The sequence below is a fragment of the Meleagris gallopavo genome, chromosome 4, assembly GCF_905368555.1.
Source record: "Meleagris gallopavo chromosome 4, MGAL_WU_HG_1.1, whole genome shotgun sequence".
Classification (NCBI taxonomy): domain Eukaryota; kingdom Metazoa; phylum Chordata; class Aves; order Galliformes; family Phasianidae; genus Meleagris; species Meleagris gallopavo.
In genome coordinates, this window is record NC_139407.1 from 19875936 (window position 1) to 19899122 (window position 23187).

Consider the following 23187-nt stretch of genomic DNA (forward strand, 5'->3'; position numbering starts at 1 on the left):
GATGGCCTGAGAGTGAGCCCCGTTCTGTTGGTGCTGCGGACCCGGCTGGCGGGACTCGCCTCCGCACTACCTGCGTGTCTGTGGCCGTGACGAAATCCCGCCCCGCGCTCACCCGCTCGGCCCGGGAGCGTCTCAGCGGCGTGCGCGAGCTGCGGGGCGGGGCGGGCGCCGGCGGCGCGCGGCACTCTCTGCCCGCGGTCCGGGGACTTTCCCCTAGGCGGGCGCGCGGCCCTCGAGGAACAGGCGTCCTCCGTGCGTAGCCTAGAGAGCAGGTCTTCAGAACATCCCGTCTCTCACTCCTCTACCGCCTATTTTATCTCTTCGCAGAAGAGATTCTGCTAGCTTATGGTGAGTAACGTTTGCCGCCCAGCTTGTCCTGGTTGCCGGCCCCAGAAAACCGTGCACTGACGGCTAGAAGCCACTCAGCCGCGATCCAGGGCAGCATCCCGCAGCCGGCTGGACACAGCCAGGTAATGCTACCGAAGCCCTGTAGCGCGGCGCCCCGTGGGTACTTTATGCAAACCAGCGCGCCGCGGTACCGCCCCCATCGGACGGCGCGTGCGCAGCCCACCGCAGGCTGTGTGTGTGTGTGCGTGTGGGGGGGGGGGCGGAGTGTCGCCGCCGGCGTTTGTTTTGCGTTCGTCACTCAGCGCTGAGCGCGGTTGGAGAATTCTTACCCCTTAATGCCCGTCTGCTCGTGTTATCACCTATGCGTTTGGCCACATCCCGCGCAGAACGTACAATAAAAATACCACACTTGAACTTGCGGAGTTTCTGTAAGAATAGCCCCAGGCTCCTCTCGATGTCGTCGAGCACCGCAGTGCTCTGCAGTCACCAGATCGCCCCTTCGAGGCCGGCTTCTCTCTGCGGATGAGAAATGAGGGCTTTCCCGTAGCAACACGCTACCATCTGCAGGCAGTTCACAGAAGACTGGAGAGCGCGGGACGCCCCTCAGCCGCTCGGCATCTCCAGCCAGGCAAGGCTTCCTAACACAGCTACCACGGCTCCTGAACTCCCAGTGCCAGAAGCAAGCACCAAGTCTATCTCACCGTGCAGGAAGCAGTGTAACAGGCTGCGGCCCAAACTGCGGGTCAGCTCCAGAAACACGTGTGAGGAGCTCCCGAGACACCCACCTCAAGGTAAGGCCGGCCAAGGGCCCAGCAGCACAGGGCCCAGCTGGAAGCAGGGCTGAGCTGGCCAGCCAGAGGCATGCACCTGGTTCTGGAGGCTGGGCAGCCGCTGCTATTCAGCGCCACATCCATACAGCACAACAGTGCTGCTGTGGTTTAGTCACTAAACGACTCGAAGTATTTAAGTGGAGGTGTTTACTGCTGAGATCCCAGGAATCCCTGCTTGATCCCACAATACTCAATCAGCAGATCTGTCAATCGATGCCAGGTCACCATTAAGTGGTACTAACTACTGTAATCAGACAAGACTAATCCAAAACAACACTAAAGACATAGTGCTTTCACAACTACACATCATTAACCAATAAGTTAGAACATGCGATTTGTGCAGGTATTTCCAGAACACTGAAAATAACATAAATCTCCTTCTTTGCTTCAAACCATTGTGAGCATCACGTAGAAAGTAGCAGCAATGGGCTCAGTGCAAACACTTGACATTCCTGTCTCTGGAAGACAGCAGCAGCTTGTTTTTGCTCATCTACCCCTTAGTGACAGTTAGAAAAGCCCAAGCTATTACTGTATAGGTCCACTCAGTGGTACAGTATTGAAATTACACATCCCAACAAAAACTCAATCTAGCAGAGTTACAGCTTGATACTGCTCAAAGTAAAGCTTCTCTGAAGGTGTCACACAGTTAATGAAATGGCTAGAATAATTAACAGCTATAAGAAAGTACTATAAACACACATCCCAGAGATTTTATTGTTTCAGTAGCAGTCAAATATGCTTAGTATAGAAATCCATGTTTATTTGAAAAAACTGCAAAGGATTTTTCACAATATAAATTAGGTCTACTTACAGAGTTTTAGTGGCTGAAGTAGCTGTGACTCGACTGCTAATTGGTTATTTGCTAATGTAATGTTAAATGGGATCTACACTGCTAGTGCAACATTAAATCAGATCAGGGTGTCATTTATATTGCAAATTTTACAAGGTCTCATAGAAATAGTCAACCAACTCTTTTCTAATAACAGCAACAGTGAACACTATGAACAATACATCTGAAATGGATGACTCAACTTCTTGACTGAAGTTTCTAAACAACTTTCAATCATTCAAGTATTATGGTCCCTACATACACACTCCTACGTGGCTAAAAAAGACATGGCAGACAACTCAGCACACTGCCACCGTATCGTAGTAATTACAAAATTGTCAGGTTTTAATTAGCAAGTTGTACCTTAACCAGTTAATTAAAAATAGAAGAAGTAGGTAGACTATTTTGCAAATAAAACAGCACACTAGTGTGCCACGTATTAAGGCATACCTTTAAATCCACACTTGTCATCTCTAACAAGTTTCATACAATTGCTACCAAGTGAAAGAAGTAGAGTTGTCTTGCAAAACTGAGAAAGAAATACAAAATATCTGGAAGCCTACATTTTAAAGTACAAAATTAACCTTCAGTCCTTGTGTCGAAATACTATACACAGTACAAACAGCGATTCTTCCCCTATATGATCTCCCGAGGATTTAATAAAGCTGGAGGTAAATTTGAGGGTTTTGATTCTTCATCCAGAAGTACCAAATCTTCAATTTCACTACCTTTGTACTTCCTTTTACATATCTTCACAATAACTTTCTTCTTGAGGAACAATTTCAAAGCTTCTCTTGAAGCAACTGCTTTGGCGTTTTCCATGTTTTTACCACAGCCAGTACCCAAATACACAGACTTGCACCTCAGTTCACAAACTATATTTTCTAGAGAGCTCTTATTTTGAGGTAAATCTGCAAGTTCCTTCAGGGGAACGAAAGCAACATCTAACGTAGCTTTTACAGACTGGATAGATGAATTAAGAAGTTCCGCGTGATTTACATTAGGACTGAAGCCTCCCACAGCAACCAGTTTCCATGCTACAGCCTTATACAGTCTGTTGAAAAAAGGCTGTCTTTCCTTTGCATCTTCACTGGTTAACGGTTTGCACAAAGCTTTAGCAGGGCCTTCACTGGCCTGCGAACCGCTCTTGGAAGCAAGCTGTGAACTCTTGGCCGCCTGAGCCCCGCTGCGGGAAGGACCTTGCTGTGCACCACTCCGAGCGGCCAGCAGCGATGCTGCCGCCTGAGCGCTGCTCTTGGAGGCCAGCAGTGAGGCACCCTGCTGCGTGCCGCTCCGTGCAGCCAGCAACGAGGCAGCCACCTCCGCGCTGCTCTTGGAGGCCAGGAGCGAGGAACCCGCTTTGGCAGCGCCCTTAGAGGCCAGCAGCAGTGAGGTGCCCACCTGGGTGCCACTCTTGGGTGCCAGCAGCAGTGATGTGCCTGTCTGAGGGCTGCCTTTCGGGGCCAGCAGCAGGGAGGGGCCCGCCTGAGTGCCGCTCTTGGACACGGACGGTAGACCACTCACTTGGGTTTTGGAAGACAGCAACACAGCACTCGTTTGTGTTGTGCTCTTGGTAGCGGTCACTGGCACTGCTGCCGCCTGCAGGGCGCTCTTGGCAGCAGCTGGCGGCACTGATGCCACCTGTGGGGTGCTCTTGGTAGGGGTCACTGGCACCGCTGCCACCTGCGAGGTGTTGTTTGTGGCAGCTGGTGGCACCTCCGCTGCCTGCAGGGCGCTAGTGGCGGCAGCTGGTGGCACCTCTGCTGCCTGCAGGGCGCTAGTGGCGGCAGCTGGTGGCACCTCTGCTGCCTGAGGGGTGCTGATGGTGGCAGCTGGTGGCACCGCTGGAGCCTGCAGGGTGTTAGTGGTGACAGCCGATGGCACCGCTGCCGCCTGCGGGGCAGTAGTTGGTGACCCTGAACTTAACATAGTTTTTTCAGGCGATGGCACATTTTCACACTTGCCTTCCTTAGGTGGATTCTCTCCTGCTTCTTTTTCTGATGAAGACGGAGCTGGGCCTTGCTCAACACTATGTTCAGCATCAGCAGACTTTTCTTCTGCTTTTGTGGTTGATGCAGTGGATGCTTCTTGATTTGAACTGCAAGTTGACAGGGAGCTTTCCGAATCTTTAGTGTCTTTTTCCTGCTTTTTGGGCAACGGGCTCTCTGTTTCCATAGGTACTTCTGCCTTGGTTGTTTTCACATCTTGTCCAGTGTCCTTAGAATCTTTGCATTTTTCAACAGCTCGCTTCTTGGCGGGCTCCTCTATCCCTTCTGCAAAACAAGGAAGGCATGTTACTCTCTTTGGGTTTCTGCACTATGCAGCAATTTATCTTATTTTCTAAAAACCCCAGCAGTTATCCCCCTAAATATTAAAAGTATATATTGGGAATATGCTTTGAATTGCAATTTCAAATATAAATCTATTATTTCAGAATATTTTAGTATTTTTTGACACAAAAATTGGAAATGCAATCTAGCATTTCAAAACATTTTAACATTTGTTTGGCAAAAAAACCCAAAAAACCAAAAAAACACAATGGCCATATGCTAGACTTTGGTTTTTGTTTTGGGATCTAAAGGTCCACATATATTTGTACTCTCAAAGGCCAAAGCAAAAATGACAAAAGCAGATTTAACAGATTATCTGACCTTAAAAATAAGTGCATTTTGTCCAGTAATATCATGAATGTGTATTTAAAATACCACTTTAGGATTTCTTTTAAGAAGCAAAAGACTGAGTTTCTTACAAAGCTGCAACATTACTTTGCTTTCAGCACCAGGCAGACAGGAACACACGTAAGCTACAGCACAACCACCTACATTACATTAAAAGAGTCGGCAGCAGCTGTAGAAGTTCAAGAGCATTACTGCCATAGAAAGAGCTCGATATTGCCAGCAGAATGTAGGTGCATTACATCTGTTTTTAAGGCAACAATGAGCAAATTATGAGCAAAAAAAAATAGAGAAGGGAAAAAATTAAGGAGGAGTTTTAAAAGTCAGTTGTCCCGTTACTTTCTCGACCCGAGGCAAAGCTAGCACATTCAACACAAGCATGTTCTAGACTCCTATGTATTGTCACAGCTATGATCTGCTAACCATTGCTACTTGATATGCCTCTTTTCTTCACCTTGGCAACCAGTTCGTCTCTCGTGGTGCGGACGGGCGCGCCGGTCACTTGGATGCCTTCGGCCATTTCCAGCGCCTTCTCCGTGACCTGAGGCGGGTACCTGCAGGGGCGAGAGCGGGACGGGATGGGGGGCAGATAGGAGGGGGAGGGGAGGAGCGCCGTCAGCCGCCAGCCGGCTGCCCGCCCGCACGCCCGCCGCGCAACTCACCGGCAGCCCAGGAAGACGTGGTTGGCCCACACCATGGAGAGGGAGACGAGTCGCCGCAGCTCGGCGCTGCCCGCCGCCGGCGGCTCGCCCACATTGCGCAGCAGGAACTCGCGCCGGTACCGCCAGTGGTGCTCGGGCTCGCAGGCCCCGCGCAGCGCCTCCGCCCAAGCCACCTCTTCCTCCGTCCGCCCCAGGGGCTCGGCAGCCGTCTTGTTCACCATGGCCGCTCCTTCCGCCCGCGCGGGGCCCGCTCCGCCCCGCCCGCTCGCCTCGCCAGGCCCCGCGGCGGAACAACGGCTCGGCGACCGCTCGCTCCTTCCGGCCGCGCGCGATGACCTCACAGCCGGCGCGCGCCGCCCGCCCCAGGCTGCGTTGCGGCGCGAGAGGCGGCCCCGCCCCAACGGCTCTAACGGTTGCGGCGTCGCGCGGGCGGGGCTGTGAGGGAAGTCGCGAGGGGCGGGGCTGTGAGGGGAGCCGCGAAGGGCGGGGCTCCTGCTTCATCCGTCCTCTTGAGAGCGCTGTTGCTTCGGTTTTTACTTTAGTCTTGCTTGTTTCGTTGCGCTGGGCTTTTTAATTAAAAGGATGGATGCATTCAAGCAGATTCCTGCTTCCAGGAGTTTATGCTTCTGAAGAACTGTTTGTCCGCAGCCCTCAGCACTTGAGTTTGTCAGAGTGTCGTTTCTCTCTTTTCTTTCCTCTTTACATAGGAGAAGAGGTGTCACTGTTTGTGTTTTCACCTTCTTTGGGAGGTGGTGGCGAGGCGAGTTGTTGCAGCATTTTGGAGAAGCCCTCAGTAAATGAGATGTGCTAAGTGTGGGGGCTGCTGGCTGCAAAGAGTTCACACAATTGCCTGTACAGCGCTGTATGCCGTCCTTACACTGGAAAAACTTAGCCTAGAGTTTAATCAGAAATAATTGGAGAATTTTGTGTGGCAAAGCAATGAGTGCCTTGCAGCAGAACTCTAAGCTTCAGTCCGCTGAGGTGCTGCCTTTAGAACCAGTGCTAGAAAAACGAATGTAGTTTTTCTTAGTACCCATGGTCTGAGGGAAGTGTGTTTCCCTTATTTTCTTGGTTAACCCACCCAGTGTTCTCTCATGCATTGCTGGTGGCAAGAGCAAACAAACGATCATGAGCATGCAGGGACCTGACAAAAAGAGCAAGAAAAGAGCAGCCAGTTGTCTGGTGTGATGACTCAGTGGTATGGGTTTGTTCAGAAACAATGTCAGGATGTTCAGAAACTGCATTGGTGTGGTGTCACTCCTCTGTATCCAGATGTCGGTCAGTCCTTTGTGTGGGTTATCTGACAGTATAGTCTGAAATATCTGAAGGATGCAACTGCCACACTGATGTTTCCACCTAGAGATGGGGTGGACCTGTCTTCTACACCTCTGACTCCATGCTATCACGATTCTTGACTTCAGAGTTGATACAGACACTGAAAGGCAAAGGTGAATGGAATCCCTGGCAAACAAGTCTGAGAGTGCGCTCCAGCTAAGATAGTCCATGCTGCTGGCCTTTCTGGTCACGCTCTATTAGGAATCAGTGCTCTTTCTAACAAACACAGCTAGGGCTTGGCCCAGACTTGAGAGCTGCCCTTCAGGGATGGCAAGAATTCAAACAGGTCTGGATAGCTGTAGCTGAATTACTGGTCGTCTTGTGAAGGTAGCAGAGCGCACAGCACAACCTTGAATGCTCCACAGCCAACTCAGCTGCCAAGTGAAACTACTGAGGACCAGTCCACGCTAAATTGGTAACTTACCACTTAAGAGTAGCAATTTGGGTGAATTAGACTCTAGAGAGTGATGGGGCAATGCCATACACTCAGAGGGATTCCAGAAGTGGTATTTCCAGGCTTGCTGGTGAAATGATGTCTCTTGGTGCCAAACATCATAGATAGCCCTCCACAGCTTAGAGTTTTGTGTCTGCACTTGGTCACTCCATTTGTGTAAGGTAATATGGTCTCACCTGTTAGACCTGGGCCCCTCCAGAGGCGTCCTTCCGGGGAGTATTGAAGACCCTGTACAACTAGAAGGCCTGATACATTATTGTACTAGAGTGACTCATTAATTGATTAGAACAACATTTTTTTGCCCAACTTTAGAGAATGCTTCTTTGCCCTCTGACCATACAGGTGAACACAACCAGAGCTGGAGAAGTCAGAATCCTTCACGCTTCTGTGCTACAAAAAGTTTTTGTGAGGATTATCTGAGCTCTGGTGCTTTTCTGGCACGTTATGCTCTTAATTTGTAGTTAATTAATGTTCCTTCTAAATCAACATAGCCTTTCTCTTGGGACAAAGGCGACCAAGTATCGGTGTCATGCTGGAAGCAGGCCAGATCCCAGCCCCAGAACGTGGAACGTTGTGCACGTGCCCACACAGACACATAGCTGTCTACCCGCAGTGCTCTCTGAGAACAAGACACATACTGTGTCGCGGGTTGATTAAAAAAGTGCGTTTAGTAGAAAAGAGAGAAAAACACTGCTGTTAATTTTAAAAAAGGAAACAAGTAGTGTTTTCGTTCTCACCAGGAAAGGCAATTTTGAAGTTAAACACCTCATTGATGGTGCTAATACTGTGCGTTTAATTTTAAGATTGGAAGAAAAGAGATGTTTTTGTTCCCACCAGGGAAGGATCTTCTAAATACCACATTGATAGTAGTGTTGTTAGAGTCATTTGGGGCTTGATAATAGCTTCTTTTGGCAAGATACAACTAAAATCTCAAGGTGAATCATACCAGCATCTATAATCACAGTATTGCACCTGCACTCGCTGTATAATAAAGTTTATTTCTGCCTTTATAAACTAGTGAATTATTATTTTTCCGGAGTCAAGTCCTGCTGAAACACAGAGGGCAGCAGCCCCAGTGAGTTCAATTATGTTCTGTGCAGTTAAGGTTAATATATAGTGACACTCGTTATTCAGCTTAATATGAGAAGTGTACCCTTAACATCACAGCAATGCTAAAGATAAAACTCAGAGTTATTGCCACAGAAGGGTAACGTCAGTGGGACCTTACCGGTAAGACCAATAAATCCTCTGAAGACCATCTGTATGTTGGTCCTTGTAATAAGTAGGCACTTGCACGCCCTGCCTTGTGGTGATGAGGAATGCGGTTTGTTCTGCTGGAGCAGAGCATTGAAAGTCTCTTACACTGGCCAGGGACAGTACTTGCAGGGGCACACGTCTGCGTGTGCCAAGGTAACCTGTCATTACTGTTCAGTGAGCCAGGGGATGTAGCAGTGCACATCTGCCTTCTGATCTAATTACCTGGGATTGTGGAAGTGTGTTAGATACAACTGTTCCAAATAGCGCTTAGAATGGCAGAAAGTATTTACTAAAAGAGCATTAATGACTATGTAAGCTTGCCAGTGGGAGGAAAGGTAGAGTAAATCTATGTTTTTATTTCACCACAGTTATACTGCTGTAAGCAGCTGCGGATTACAAAGCCGCCCACTCTCCTGAGACTTCTCTGCTGAGGAAAACTTACTGAAGTTGCAGTGGACAAACTAAAGGTAAAAATGAAGAGCTGAACTGATAATCACTTTCACTTACACCTGTGCTCTTACTGCTATCTAGAAGTACTATTTTGCATTCAGTAGTACTTTATAAGGGAATTATATAGCAATGCCTACAATAGGGTTGTCAGTTATTTCCCATTATGTGAGTTTATTAAATTAAAGCATACAACTTGCTAAACATCCATTGCTTGCTATGAAATTTTCCACACTATGTGTGGAAGCTTAGGATGGATTTCCAGACAGAAAATGTGATCTAAGAACAAAGGTGGAGGAAAAAAAATTGCTTTATCACAGTTAAAATATTGTAGTAATCTTTGAAGAGACTATATGCCAGCAGCCTGGAACTAAGAAAAATGAGAGAATAGATTTGGAGGTCAGTGAGGAAGCCAGAAGAATTGGTAGAGCAGAAAAAGACAGAATCAAATCTCAACTTTGGGCGTAGGGATAAGAAGTGATGGGAAGCACAGCAGTGACAGAGGAACCATTGAGATTTGAGCAGAGACTTCGAGAAGGGAGAGTGAAAACTCTGTGCACACAGACATTTCAATCGATTTTTTTCCATTGCAGTAAGTATATACTGGGACAACTAACAGGAGGAAAATACTCTCCTTTTCTGATGTTGTATGAGGTGTTCTGGTGTTTTCTTGTCTTTTCTGTGTGCTATAAACAACCAAAAGAAATAGAACCCATTTGTCTGCAGAAATCCATCTTGTGAGACCACCTCTAGAGGGTTTTTAGATAGGAAGCCTTAGGCCTTTGGCAGACAGCTCTGCCCTTGAGTTGGAAAAAGCCAGAAAACAGCATTAAGAATCATAATGCAAATATTGGTGGGAGTTCATTGTGATTCAACTAGAATCTAAATGTGCAAGAAGACTTTATCTGAAAAAAAAAAAAAGAATTTATAATGAGATGATACCACTTACACTAAACTTTTATTTATGTGTGCATCTCCATATGCGTACATACACGTGTGCATGTCCATGCAAACAACCACACCCACACATCCACCTCTACTACAATGTAGTTATATGTGACTATGTTTTTAAAATGCCTGCCTTGCTGAGAGTGTAAGCACCTGCAAATCTGGTTAGCCTTGCTCCTTCAGTCAAACTATTCATGCCTTGGAGAAAGAGAAAAATTACAACTAATATTTTATTGGCTTGGGCAGCGGATAGCTGCATTACACGAATGGGTGCTATTAAATCTTTATGCCGTGCTGTACCAGTATGAATTTGGAATGTACTACATATTTTGCAGCCACAAATAACTATTTTAGAAATGATATAGGGAGCTTTCCTGAAACTTCAGGCAACAATGTCAAATCTAATTTGAATTATTGCTATTGAAAATCATGGCTCTGTTTTTCATTATTGTTATAGCAATATCCCTGACAACCTGCAATTTACCTGGTATGTACAGCACCTCCGGAAAATATAGAGCTGTTCAGCGAGCTGTGGTACTTTTGTATATCCTTTCTGTGCGTAGCCGTGATATTTCACGCTAATTCCACTAGATGGCACTGAAGGAGACAAGATTGCATGCAAATACCTCTAGAAGTTCAATATAACTTCAAAAAGTGAGAATGACTTTTTCATTTCATTACTGAAATAGACAAATGTGATCTCATTTTACAACCCGATGTAATAATTTTTCATCAAAATCAGTTCTTAAACACTTTTAGCTGTAGTTCTAGTTTTTGACAGTGGCAAAATTACAGTGGAAGCAGTCTAGTTTTCTGAGCTTAAATACCTCTCCTACCATCAAAAAGGTAACAACTAAAAGATGCGGCTTTCAATTATTCTGCATTCTTATGTGATTATTTGCAAAACATCTGAAGAATTTTTGGTCCGTGTTTTCCATGGTAGTACTGTCAATACTTGCCACTTCTAAAATCATGTGCAGGTACATTTTTAGGTATGTTAGGCTTTAAGCTTATTTTTAAAACTGCGAAGGAATCAATTCAGTATTATAGGCTTCTACCTGTTGAGGAACTGTTGTATAATGTTTCAGAGACCATCTCAACTTGAAATTCCATCTGCAGTCCCTGTACAAGGACCCCTGTTTTTTCCTGGGTAGGGACTTTGATCCTGCCAGGAAGGCACACAATTACTCACTGTCATTCAGATCTATAACCATCTTTGACTCTGCTCTCTCTCTTTTTTTTTTTTTTTAACCCATTTATCTTGATGCATATGAATTTTGTTTCCTTTTGTTCTGCAAAGTCTCTTCTTATCTGATGGATGCACTGCAGATCACAGACAGATTTGTTTTTAAACAAAACAAAAACAAAAAAGCCAACCTTTTGTTGGCTCTCATCCTGCTTGTGACAGTTGTTTTTTTCCTACACCAGACCTGACCTGTCAAAAAGGTCCTTTGAAACAGTGCTGTTGCACTTATCTTCCTGGCCTGTGGCTGTGGCTCTTTTTTGTATTTCCTTCTCTAGCATACCTCCACTGATTTCCCTGACTCTGCAAAGCCCTTTAGCCCTTTGAGTGCATAGTTTGACAATTCTTTGGGCAGCTGTTCCAGTTCTGGCCTAAGACAGTCTCTGCTCCCAGCCATTCACTCCTGTCTCTTTGATATCTTTGCTAGCACAATTGTTTTGCTCTGTTATGTGGTGATCCAGATTAGGAACTTGATTTGGCTGAAAAGCAACGTTGGGGAGGGAAGAGAGGCACCTTTTTCAGCTGCTTATTTCTCCAGTCTGGTCTATCAGACAGTGCTTCTGCTGGTGCCACTGAGGGGGATAGGTGAGGGGCAGATACAGGTGGCGAGAGGTGTGGTTGCAGGGCAGTAATGGCTTATGCTGATTCAGGTGGTGCTGTTGCTAACTGTTGAGCCACAACTGGATCTCAACAATGGTTAAGCCAAGCTAATAGCTTGCTTCTGCTGAGGGGGTAATTCTGTGTGTCCTTCCTCTTCCTTCATCCTGGGTTTCTGTGACTTTCCCTGTGCCAGCGTTGATGCTTATCTCATTCTGTAGAGCCAGATGTGGGAGCCAAGCTATGAAGTCTGTGTTTGAAAGAATGTTACATTTATGAATATCTTAATCACTTGTTGCCTGGGTGCCCACGGAGCCTCCTTTCAGCAGCAGCTGGCTGCTCTGTCAGATCAGCTGTGTTCTCAGTTGCACCAAAACACTTCATCACCTTGGTCTTTTCCTGTCATTTGCTGTCCTCTCCATCTCCTTATCTAGTCCATCTGCTTTTCTTGTAATTGTGTTAATGAAGCCCTTTTGGTCACCCTCAACATATGGAATACCCTCCCTGAAACAATCTCTGTGTCCTTCAATTCTCACAAGATTTCTTCTACCATGACGCAGTAAACTGCAAGTTGATAATACACAGTTTAATTGCTTATAGGAATTACGGATTTCATTACTGCACTGAGCGTGTCCATGTATTAGTTTGAGATGGGCATACAGGTTATTAGGGAAGCTAAAAGAATCTTTTTTGGAAAACAGAAATTCTCAAAGCTGTACCCTGAAGCAGATGTACTTCCCTAAGGTCATATATAAATAGCATAGGCTGATTTGCTGTTGCTTCACACCTTAGATCATCATTCATGCTTGTGCAAATGGACATAGCATTGCTACTAAGCAGTTTACAATAACATCTTACAGAATTGTAAATTGCTACCCCAGAGACAAGATAGCAGAGAGTCAGCACTTATGTGGGCAGCTGAGCATGGAGACCTAGGGATTTCTTTTCACCTACCCATTCTTGTTGTTTGGGTTCTTTTTAGAAATGTTATAAGCTTTAGAAATGTTCTAAACTTATTTTATCCTCGTGTTTTGGTATGCTAAGGATGTTTTTTTCTATTCACTTATATAGAAAATATAAGGGAAAATAGCAAGTAAAGTTGAACGTTGCCTTTGAAACAATAAAATGACCTGTGTTTGGTATGGAAAAAACCACAGTCGTGACAGAGGGCACCTCTACACCGAGTAGCAGAGCACAGGACTTAGGAGAGCACCTGATGGAGCAGCTGTAGACTTGCTTGTAAGAGTTGCTGTGCCCAAAGCACTTAACCCTATTGGTAGGTGGTGCTAATTAGGCTGGACACTGTGCTAATTAGGTTGGACACAGCACTGCAAATATGCAGTGCCTGTGACTCTGACTCTGACCTGGCTGGAGAATTCCACATGTGGCTGCATCAAACCATATGTGCATATTGAGGGAGAGAAGTTGCTGGCCCATGGCCTTTCTTTCATTGCCCCTGTAGGGTTTAACTGCAGTAACAGATGCATTTTTCACATGCAGGTGTCAGATGTGGCTTTGTGCCAAGGTTTACTTCCCTCTTGGTAAAAATAGAAGATGCCCTCTTAAATGTATATTTCAGGCTGTGAGTTGTTGCTGGGAAGTAATGGACATCCAACGAAGCTGCTTCTCGAAACAGGTCGGTTTTGCTTCTTAATTAGGGCAGTGAGTACTGATGGAGAAGCAGGAAAGACACCAGGATGATGGAAATTTTTTCAGAGGCCATAATTTTACAGAAATGATGATTCTACTGCAAGGTCACAGAGGCGTACAGCAAAGTGGCAAAGAGCAAAGCACGGTCTCCTCCAGTACATTTATCAGGAGACCTACCTTTCACCTTCAGTGAGACAAAGCAATGTTTCAGGTTAGAGATACAATCATGACTAAAGCATTAATTCAGTGTCTATGTAAGTGGGTGGCAAGTCCGTTCCCAAAGCATTGCCTGTAGAATTGCTGTATTGTCAAATGACTGATAATACATCCTTAAATATAACAGTCTTTCAAAATAGTTTTAGGATTTAAGTTGTTTGTATGAGTTGCTTATAAGCAAGAAAAAATTAAACTGAAGAAGCAAATCAAAGGCATTATTCAAGAGGCAGCATTCAGAATAACCTGTGGGACGGAGGAAATAGGACATCTTTCTCTTATTTTTTTAAATGGCTTCAAGTAGTCATTTTGGCAACTTCTCTCTGTTACTTCATTTTCATTTGACAGACGGATGAAATAGAGGTTTTGTTAGAATGTAGTGAACCATCAGTAATTAGTCCATGGCAAGTCAGCAAGGAACTATGCCACATAATATATTTGGGCATAATGGATTAAGATTGGACACCTGTGAAATTATGAAAATGATGAAAATTAATAGCTTCTTGCTATTTGAATGGTTGTTCCTGGTGCTTTGTAAATTGTTTAATGTCATAGGGAGGGATCTGGTTCCCTGAAGATTCAAGCAATCATTGCAAACTTTATAATGCCATCAACCTATTTTTTTTTAATCCAAGGTATGGCAGTTACAGTGAACATACAATAGCAGAAACATAGAATTAAAAAAAAAAAATGTTGCTGAAAGAAAAGCACAGAATAATTAATCATGAAAATGAAGTTAGGTGTTTTTTTCCCTCTTAATTTTTTTTATGCTATCTCCAATGAGTTGTTTGGTTGGTTTGTTGTGTTGTGTTGCTAAGTTGCGACAGTTTGTCGTAGTTTTATTTCTGCTCCCTCTGCCTGGGAAATTTCTGCATGCACAGCTAGATTGCTCTGAATGTTAAAGTGGTGGCACTTAGAAAAAGGCTATTAAAGAGAGACAAACAAAAGCCAACAATAACCATGAACATTTTGTCAATATTTATAGGCAGTGTATGCTTCATTTCTGTTGTTTTGGTGGTTTTTTTCTGTCCGCTTTCTTTTTTTTTTAAATAATTTTAAAAATCCATCTGCTGCTAGCAGATGATAAATACTTAGATCAAATTTGTGCCTGGGATATGGAGGCACTATTTTTTTTCCAGAAGAGACATTATAAATTTGATAGTGAAGATCCATCACCGGTTCCCCAACTCAAACTGGATAGCGGCACTCTTCTGGGGTGTTTTCATAGGTTTGTTTGAAAAGGCTTTCTGTCTGGAAAGCTATCAGCAACCTTAGTGATAGTTTTGCTTGATCTTCAGAAGTTTTACTTGAGGGTGGACTGAATTGTGTTTCCTGGAAAAATATCTAATTTTGTCTTAATGACTGCAAGCAACGGTGACTCTACCGCTACTCCCCTGGTAAGCTGTTCCAGTGTTTAATTACTCCCCTGCTAAGAAATTTCATCTTACTTCAACCCTGAATTTGTTTAGTTCCAGTTTTCAGTCATTAGATCTTGTTACATTTTTGTTTGCAAGATTGAAAAAAAAAACCAAACCAGTATCTTTTCATATGTGTATATTTGTGCATATTGATACAGTCCCCATTCTGACAGGTTTAATAGACGTCTTAAACTTTATACGCTATACATTTGCCTTTCAACCTCTGGATTGTTTTGCTGCTCTCTGAATTTTCTCCAGGGTTTACACGTCCTTCTTGAATCATGGGCACTGGCTTCTCTGATGCTGTGTGTCAAGCAAGGTCACTTCCTAATAGTTATCTCCTCTTTTCATACTGCCAATAAATGATAATTACGTTTTGCAGCTGTCGTTTGATGGATGTGTTGCGTGTATTGGTAGATTAGTGCATATAGTCCCTAGAACAGTGGAGGTGTGCCACTCGCACTCTGAATGCATGTTCATGTTACTCCTAACTTGTGCTGTAAATTAAAGGAATAACGCTGTATCTTTTGCCATGTTATGTCCCTTTTTGTTACTCAGATTATCCATAAATCTTAGAAATTAAACTGCAATTCCAAATTTTCTAAGTAAAGAGGAAGAGGATAGAAAGAGGAAGCAAAGCAACCTCATCAGGGAACTGCCATGGCTGAAGAACACTGGTACTTTTTTTCTTCAGACTTCTTCAGTTTGATTGAGTCCTTGATCCTGCCCATCACAAGGCTATATGACAGTGTGGGCTGGCACACCAATGGTATTACTGTAATTGTTATTACTATCGTATTATGAGCAGTTAAAGAGAACTGCTTATGCAGCGCAGCTTTGCAATACAGCCACACGACTCTAGCAGTTTGCCAGTCCAAAGTGGGTTCTATTTCTTCTCCTCCTTGGCCATGCATTCCCTCTACTCTAGTTATAGCGATGAGCTGAAATAGAAGAAAGGAAATTGCACCATGAAATGTGAATAATTTTTGAATGACTTAGTGAGCAGCACTTGCCAGCTGGGACAGAACTGCATGGAAATGCTCCTTTCAGCCACAGCTGGGCATTTGGACAGCTTTGCTGCTAAGAGTAATTTCCTCTCCAGAGTACAATTCCATAGCAGTTTATCCTTATCTAAGTCAGAGCTACCATGATCCCCCCTGGTATTTGTGCACTTTAGCAGTGGGTTGGTCCAGGAGGCTTAGCAGCCAAGAACTAAGCTTGCAAAACAAAAAACAAACAAAAACAAACAAACAAACAAACAACAACAACAACAACAAAAAAACCCTGTTTGTTCTTGACTGCTTTCAGGGAATCAGTGTGGCTGAAAATGAATCACTATTTTATACTGGGAGTTTTCAGCTAAACTTGTGACCTGGTCAGCTGCAGTATTCTGCCACATGTGGTGGAAAGAGGAGAGAAAAGCTGGATGTCCTTGGGCACTGACAATGTCCATGATTTCCCTGGTTCATTTCCTGAAGCATACTATTAATGTGTACTGATGTGACATTTTGTTTTCACAGTATGTGTTAAGATTATTGTAAGATGTTGAAAGAGGGTTGTTGTTGGAAGCATGTGGAGTCAGTATTTTGTGCATCATTCTGGACTCAATGATTATTGAATGGCAACTTGCGTTTGCAGGGACTGACTCAGTGACCCAGCTGGTCTAATGTTCAGTCTGATGTTTCCAGCTCTCTCCTTCCTAAAAGCACTCTATTGCTGAAACTGTTGAAATATAATTTTTATTTACTCTGTATTTTGCTTTAGCCTGCTTCTGATTCATAGCATTTGCTATCATTCAGTCTTTCATTTCTTTAACAGCTGAGCAAGAGAGAACAAAATTTTACTCTTAGCTATGCAAAAGATTTGCCTCAAATGTAAGCCATTAGAGACCAGGTGCAAACAAATCAGCACAGGCATTTGATGTTTTCAACAGTGTTACATTTTGAGCTCCTGTCTGCGGTAATTAATTAGTATTGTTGTTGAGCTGACTCCCCGCAGGACTGTATGATCTTCACTGCCAGTGCCAGGAAGGGAACTCTCAAACCCCTGAGTAGACTGCTGAAGCAATGTTGGCATCTATAGAGCATTTCAAGAACATTTCAAGTGACACTGGTGGAGGAGGTTCACTTTCTTGTCTGTATGAGAGGCTTGCCCAGATTCACTTAGGCTGCTGGCTGAAGTCAGGCAAATCCACTTTCTGGGCAAGGTTTGGTCAAAGGCTGTCTAAAACCCGAAGGGTTGCTATCAGCTGATTCATCTTCTTTTTGCTGATACGCGTAGAGATGACTTGAGAGATACCAGAGTACAAATCCACGAAGATGTACAGTACTGGGGTTGCAGTGTCAGAAGCTAGCCCAGAACCAAAAATCTGTCAGCTAAAAATCAAACTTGAATCCAGTAGAGATGCAGCTGAATCCAAGGAAGGTCTTGGCACAAAATTAAACAGCTTCCTTCAGGTGCAGAAAAACAGCAGACACTGAGAGTATTTACAAGTTGTCTTTATGAAATGTATTTTGCAGGCTTGGGATGCAGTGTAATACAGTTTAATCTCTTCTCTCATCCCTTGTGCCTGTTTCAGAAGAGAACAAGAAATTTAATCCAAACAAAGGATTAGGAAATTTCAATAACTGGACTGCTGCCATTATCCATACAATGGGTCAGCTGTTTTAATGCTTGTTCTTGATTGAATTGAAGTCAATGACTACATCAGAGGGAGCAGAATTGGAATGCAGAAAAGAGGAAATGAAAAATCTAGAAGAGCTACCTAATTCTTTTACTTACTATGCCCTTCCAGCAATGCATCCTGTAAACAAAGCTGCTCTGAGTAAGGATCTCTCCTCACTGGAGAATAAGGTTGGAGGTAACTTTTTTGAGATGGACAGAGGAAAGTGAAATGAGATTTAATATAGATAAATGTAAGGTAATACACCTGGGAAGGAATAATAATCATCATATATACAAAATCAGGCAGTGCTGTTTAGAAAACAGCAAAAATAGAGAAGAAGGTCTGGGAGCAATGGCTTTTAATTAATTAATGCAGACAGGAACTCAAAATGCAGCAGTGGGGCAGAAGTCAAATGCATTCTTATTCCACACTAGCACAAGAGGTTTGTTTCAGCAGCGACTGCACAGAGCTCATTTACACAAACAAGAGGACTGGCAACAGCACAAGCAAAATACTGAACTTACGGCTACCATGTCACTCATTTTATTTAAAGGCTAGAGCCTTCACTGATGATACCACAAGCACAAGCTCGTAGTTTTCTATTTGCTGAATGCAGTAAAACAGGAAGATACATGATCTTTGGGATGCAAACTTTTGATGAGTTGTAGAAGGATACTTTCTCTTTTCTTCCCCTCATGCTTAAATGCAGGACAACGGTTTAAAAGTGATCAGATTTCATCTTGTCAAGGCTTAGGAAACAAAACCCCTTCCTTAAAGCAAAACACTACAGCTGAAAACAGTATAGAGACAATTAAGGCAATATAGCCAGCCATTCCACAATTGAGTAAGGGAGAATCTATTGGTAAGAAATGAATATGTAGTAATAGAGGTAACAAGTGTTGTTCAAATGTGCTTAGCAGGTAATGTACAAAGGTATAAAAACTGTCTGTGTTCCACCAAAGAGCAGATGAAACATTACTGTGCTGAGAAGACAGTGTCATGTGAAAGCCTGCCAGACAACTCAGACAGTCTGTCATAAAGAAGTGTCTAATTGCAAGACCCGATGGCTATGTATTTAGAAGTTCACAGACTTTAGATCAGAACAAAACAGAAATTGGTTCCAGTCCTAGGGGAGGAAAGGGGGAAAGCCCTAGCAAGGCACAAAGAATATTAAAGATTTACGAGACTGCTTCATCTTGCTAATGCTGGGAGCTGCTACCACAGAGAATTTGGTTCCTTGCAGGTTATGCTGTAAAGGTGCACATTTCTCTACTGTAAAGCAACCTTGGGGTGGTGCCATTTCTCCCCAGGCTGCATGCATCTTGGGCTCAAACCACCAGGCTGTAAGCAAGCACAGAAAGAGGCAATAATTTCTATCAGGGCAGTTTTTTTTCCCCTTAGGAAAAAGGCAATAGACTTGGAGGCATGTATCACAAACAGCATTTGTTTAGATAAGTGCAAAATTGGGTAACTATTTTTCTAAAGCTGCAAAAAGTACAACAAGGCTATGTAACAGCCTTCAAAACTGATACTTCTTTTGCTTTTCTCCCCAGAAGTATCCATCTGAGAAGGCTGTGTAATTAGTCAGCGAAGGGTCACTCCCTATTTCCTCACAGCCTCTGAAGGATATGCTTTTCAGAGACTGCAGTGCTTAAACTGCTGAGGGTTTTAGCCTGTGAAAAAGAGGTTTGGAGCACATGATAATTAGCGGCTCGCAGCGGAAATTGCCTACCTGTCAGAATATTCCTTGCTATCAACTCGTGAATGTATTCCTTTAGACTCTCCTGAGTCTCCTTAAATGTGTGTTGTAGCCTGCTTTACCCACATAGAACTTTTCAATATAAAATCAGTCAGTGTATTACTTTTAAAGGCTTATTGCAAATCCATTTTTTCTTGGCAAAACAACATCTGGACAGAACAAGCAAAGACAGTGTGTTTATTGAACAGAGCAGGAATGTCATGTATTTATACTATAACCAGACCATTATCATCTAGGGAAATTCACTGTGCTGGGAGAACACACAGGTAGCATGCTAATCCAAAAATACTTGTTTGTATTCCCAGGTCAATTCCCAAGTGTTCTTGCAGGGGATAGACATTTTCTTAAAGTTGTCTTCTTTGCCTGCTCACAGTTTTTGAGTTTCAGTGGGAAAACTACAGAGACTCTGGGAGAAAAATAATAACTATAGTGAAATTGCTTTACCCTTAATTGGCGTTCACAGCTGTTTTAAGAAAGCAAGCACCACAAACTGTCCAGCTCTAACTTAAGTGTTTCAGGACTGTTCCTGAGTGACAGTCTTTATTACAGCTGCTTTCCAGATTGCAGTCTCAGATTTCTTTGAATTTCTTACAAAATATCTCTAACCTTTAATTATGGGACACTTTTTATGTGGTCTAATAGAGACAGGACAAGAAGGAACAGGTTTGAAATAAAAGAGGGAGATTTAGGTTAGATGTTAGGAAGAAATTTTTTACTCAGAGGGTGGTGAGGCTCTGGAACCAGTTGCCCTGGGAGGTTGTGGATGCCCCATCTCTGGAGGCATTCAAAGCCAAGCTGGATGGAATCCAACTGATCTAGAGGTTAGCAATCCTGCCCATGGCAGGGGGCTTGAAACTAGATCATCTTTGAGGCCCCTTCCAACCTAAGCCGGTCAATGACTCCGTGATTCTGTAAGTTGTGAGCATAGCTGCACTTAACAACACTGTCAGTGTCTTTCAATCCATTTGCAAAGGTCGTTTTCTTGACTCATTGTCCCAGTCCTGTCACTCCTCTTTTTTTTGCACAATGCTATTGGCTCCCTTTTCTTCACTGTGTGATATACAGATGATTTCTCTTTACTTTTCAAGCTGTCTCTTCTACATATCAAGAAGTAGTCTGTCACTGCCACTATATAAATCATGTCAGTCTTTTAAAGATTGGATGTTGTACAAACAGTTTCAGGCTTTCACTCATATGTAGCACAAAATTTCTGTGAAGACCCACAAGCCCACCTTCCTTTGCTTTGTCAGATATCTCTTTTTTGCCTCTAGGTTTGTCAATCTGAGCGTTTTGCTACACACTTTCATACAAATCAGTATCACATTCTCTTCTTGTTCATCTCCCTGTGATACAAACATTACATAATAAGCACTTTCAAGTCAAAACAGCTTCTTTGTTTCTGTGCAGTGCAAGCTACAATGCGGGTAGATTTTAGATGCAGCAATTTAAAGAGCAACATTATTAATAAAAGCAGAGTAAACCAAATTATTTTTCTTGTTTGTAAGTCCAGAACTAACTTCCAGAAGTAGCTCAGGATGTTTAATTCTCCAAATTGAAGTTTCTTAATATCTGTTGATTCCAGGAGCTTTTTCTTAAGAGAATAAGAGAAAAAGGGAGACTGGAACTGTGTCTTTCATGGCAGATGACTGTTGCTGTCTTAGCAGTATTACCAGATCACATACTGAGGGCTTGCAGTCACCCTGCTTGTCTCTCTCATTGAGGACCATGCTCAGGATGGAGTGATGGGAGCACATTGGTATTTTTTACAGGTATTTTTTACAGGTTTTTACAGGTTACACCAGCATCTCAGACATACTCATCCACAGTGCTGACTGGACAAACAGTGGCCACATGTGTGTTTGGGTTCTTTTTAGAATTGAAATGAGGTTGCATGCACGTGTTTCTGCATAATTCAGTTTTATTTTTTGAAGAACTAATACAAACTGGTTATTTATTTCTGTTCATTTTGGAAATGTTGTCATTTTGTCATCTCACACATAGATAAATGAGCATTCTGCTGTAAGTTACACCTTCAGAAAAGCAGCTGGAAGTGATGAGACTGGATAAGAATATAGGCTAATAATCAGAGTATGCAATTAAGATTTTTAGAGATTTACAGCATCACTGAGAGGCGAACAGAACTAGAAAACTGGGAGATCTACATGTTTTCAGTATTTAGGAGCTATAATACCACATTTTCATTCATGACCATGAAGTGCCTGTTTTATTCAAGAAAAGCAGGTCTTGTCAAACAACTTTGAATTATTTTTTTTTGCAAGACTACAAGTACATTGGATAAAGATGATTCCATTAATGTAATATGCTAGAGTTTATGTAGCACATTTGTTTTATTCTGTGTGGCTGTAAAAGAGCTGTTGTGTGGGTTTTCTGTATAGTTGTTTACTATGACACAGCTCCTTGCAGTAAGCTCGTCTCCTTTCTTTATTTTCCATGACTTTATTACCTCCTAATGCCTTTAGTTTAAAAATGTCCAACTGGTTGAGACATTCGTAACACCAAATAATGGCTATGTGAACCAGAGCATTTGGACAGCATTTTATCTGTCTTTTTCTATTTAAACTCCATAATTGTAAATTAGACCTGACTTTTATCTATTTTATAAAATAAGTATTCTCAGATTCCTTGGATCAGTGATGCAACCGTAGGAATAAACTTGTGAACTTTTAATTGAGAATGGACCCAGTGCAGAGCATGACTCAATCCAATTTGCAGTGAAGTGTGTCTGTAAAAATATACAGCTATCATTTGGCATGCTGTTAGACTAGCCTCAAGATAGCCTATGGAATGCATGGAGAAATAGACAAAACTACTCTCAAAGCCCTCAACAAAAATATCTGGAGCCTTAGCAGTGTGAACATAGGAGCCAATTCAAAGTGGAGGTCTTCAGTCCCTCTGTGATGAAGATCAATCCCTAGTGCCATTCACTGTTTCTAAGTTACACAAGGGTTTGGAAAGAAGTAAAAGATGATAACTCAGCTAAAAAGGTATAAAAACTCTGCTAAATAAAGCTCCTCTCTCCAGTAGCTCTGTATCTCTCTTGTGCTGGGGAGCCCAGAACCGGACCTAGCACTCTAAGAGTGGCCTTGAAAGTGCTGAGTAGAGAGCAAGGATCACCATCCTCAAACTGTGTGTGGCATTTCTCCTAACTCAGCCAAGGATACTGTTGGCATTCTTTGTGGCAAGCGCACATCACTGGCTCGTGTTCAACTTGGTGTCCACTGAGACTCCCAGATTGTTTTCTTCAAAAGCTGATTTCCTGCCAGTCCTCACTTAGCATATATGGGTGCCTGAAGTTGTTCCTCCCCAGGTGCAGGACTTTGCACTTCTTTTGTGGAGCTCCACGAAGTTCCAGTCATCCCAGTTCTCTGGTCTGTCCAGGTCCCTCTGAATGGCCCTCCTATCAGCCATTTGTACCAGTACTGTGTCATCTGCAAACTTACTGAGCGTATGATCTGTCCCATCGTCCAGATCATTCATGAATGTGTTAAACATGACTGGAGTGCACTGCTAGTTAGTGGCCTCCAGCTAGACTTTGCAGCACTGATCACCATTCCGTGTTCCCATCCATTTATCCAGTTTTCAATGTACTTCACTGTCTGCTTGCCCAGCCCATACGTCATCATCTTCTCCATGAGGGTGCTATGGGATACAGTGTTGAAAGCCTTTGTGAAGCCAAGGTGATTCTCTGTAACTTCAGTACAATTCACAGCACAATTCTCAGTACAATTGTTAGTACAATTCTAAATGATATCTCTATGCACGTAATGAAAGACAAGATTGTTTTTTTTTTAGAGCTGAAGCACAGAAGCACTGATAATAAAATGTCTCTTTAATCA

The 23187-nt window shown here is 43.3% G+C and overlaps 1 protein-coding gene, 1 long non-coding RNA gene and 1 other non-coding gene across 4 annotated transcripts in view; 1 reads left to right on the plus strand and 2 right to left on the minus strand.

Moving 5' to 3' along the window:
• Positions 1-287, minus strand: LOC146544436 (RNase MRP). Its single transcript, XR_014883272.1, has one exon.
• A 1576-nt stretch (positions 288-1863) lies between these two features.
• CDKN2AIP (CDKN2A interacting protein) lies at positions 1864-5747 on the minus strand. The gene is made up of 3 exons (XM_010709875.3): positions 5345-5747; positions 5106-5236; positions 1864-4280 (listed from the first exon to the last, which is right to left on the minus strand). Exons 1-3 carry the CDS (start codon positions 5563-5565, stop codon positions 2644-2646), a joined length of 1989 nt encoding a protein of 662 aa, XP_010708177.3. The 5' UTR covers positions 5566-5747; the 3' UTR covers positions 1864-2643.
• An 8532-nt stretch (positions 5748-14279) lies between these two features.
• The window catches only part of LOC109367253 (uncharacterized), a 71186-nt gene continuing 62278 nt past the window's right edge, over positions 14280-23187 (plus strand). The window contains exon 1 of one of the 2 annotated variants that reach the window (XR_014882904.1): positions 14280-14885. This is a non-coding gene — a long non-coding RNA (uncharacterized LOC109367253). The remainder of the gene's footprint in view (positions 14886-23187) is intronic. The other variant, XR_002114195.2, reaches the window with a different exon arrangement.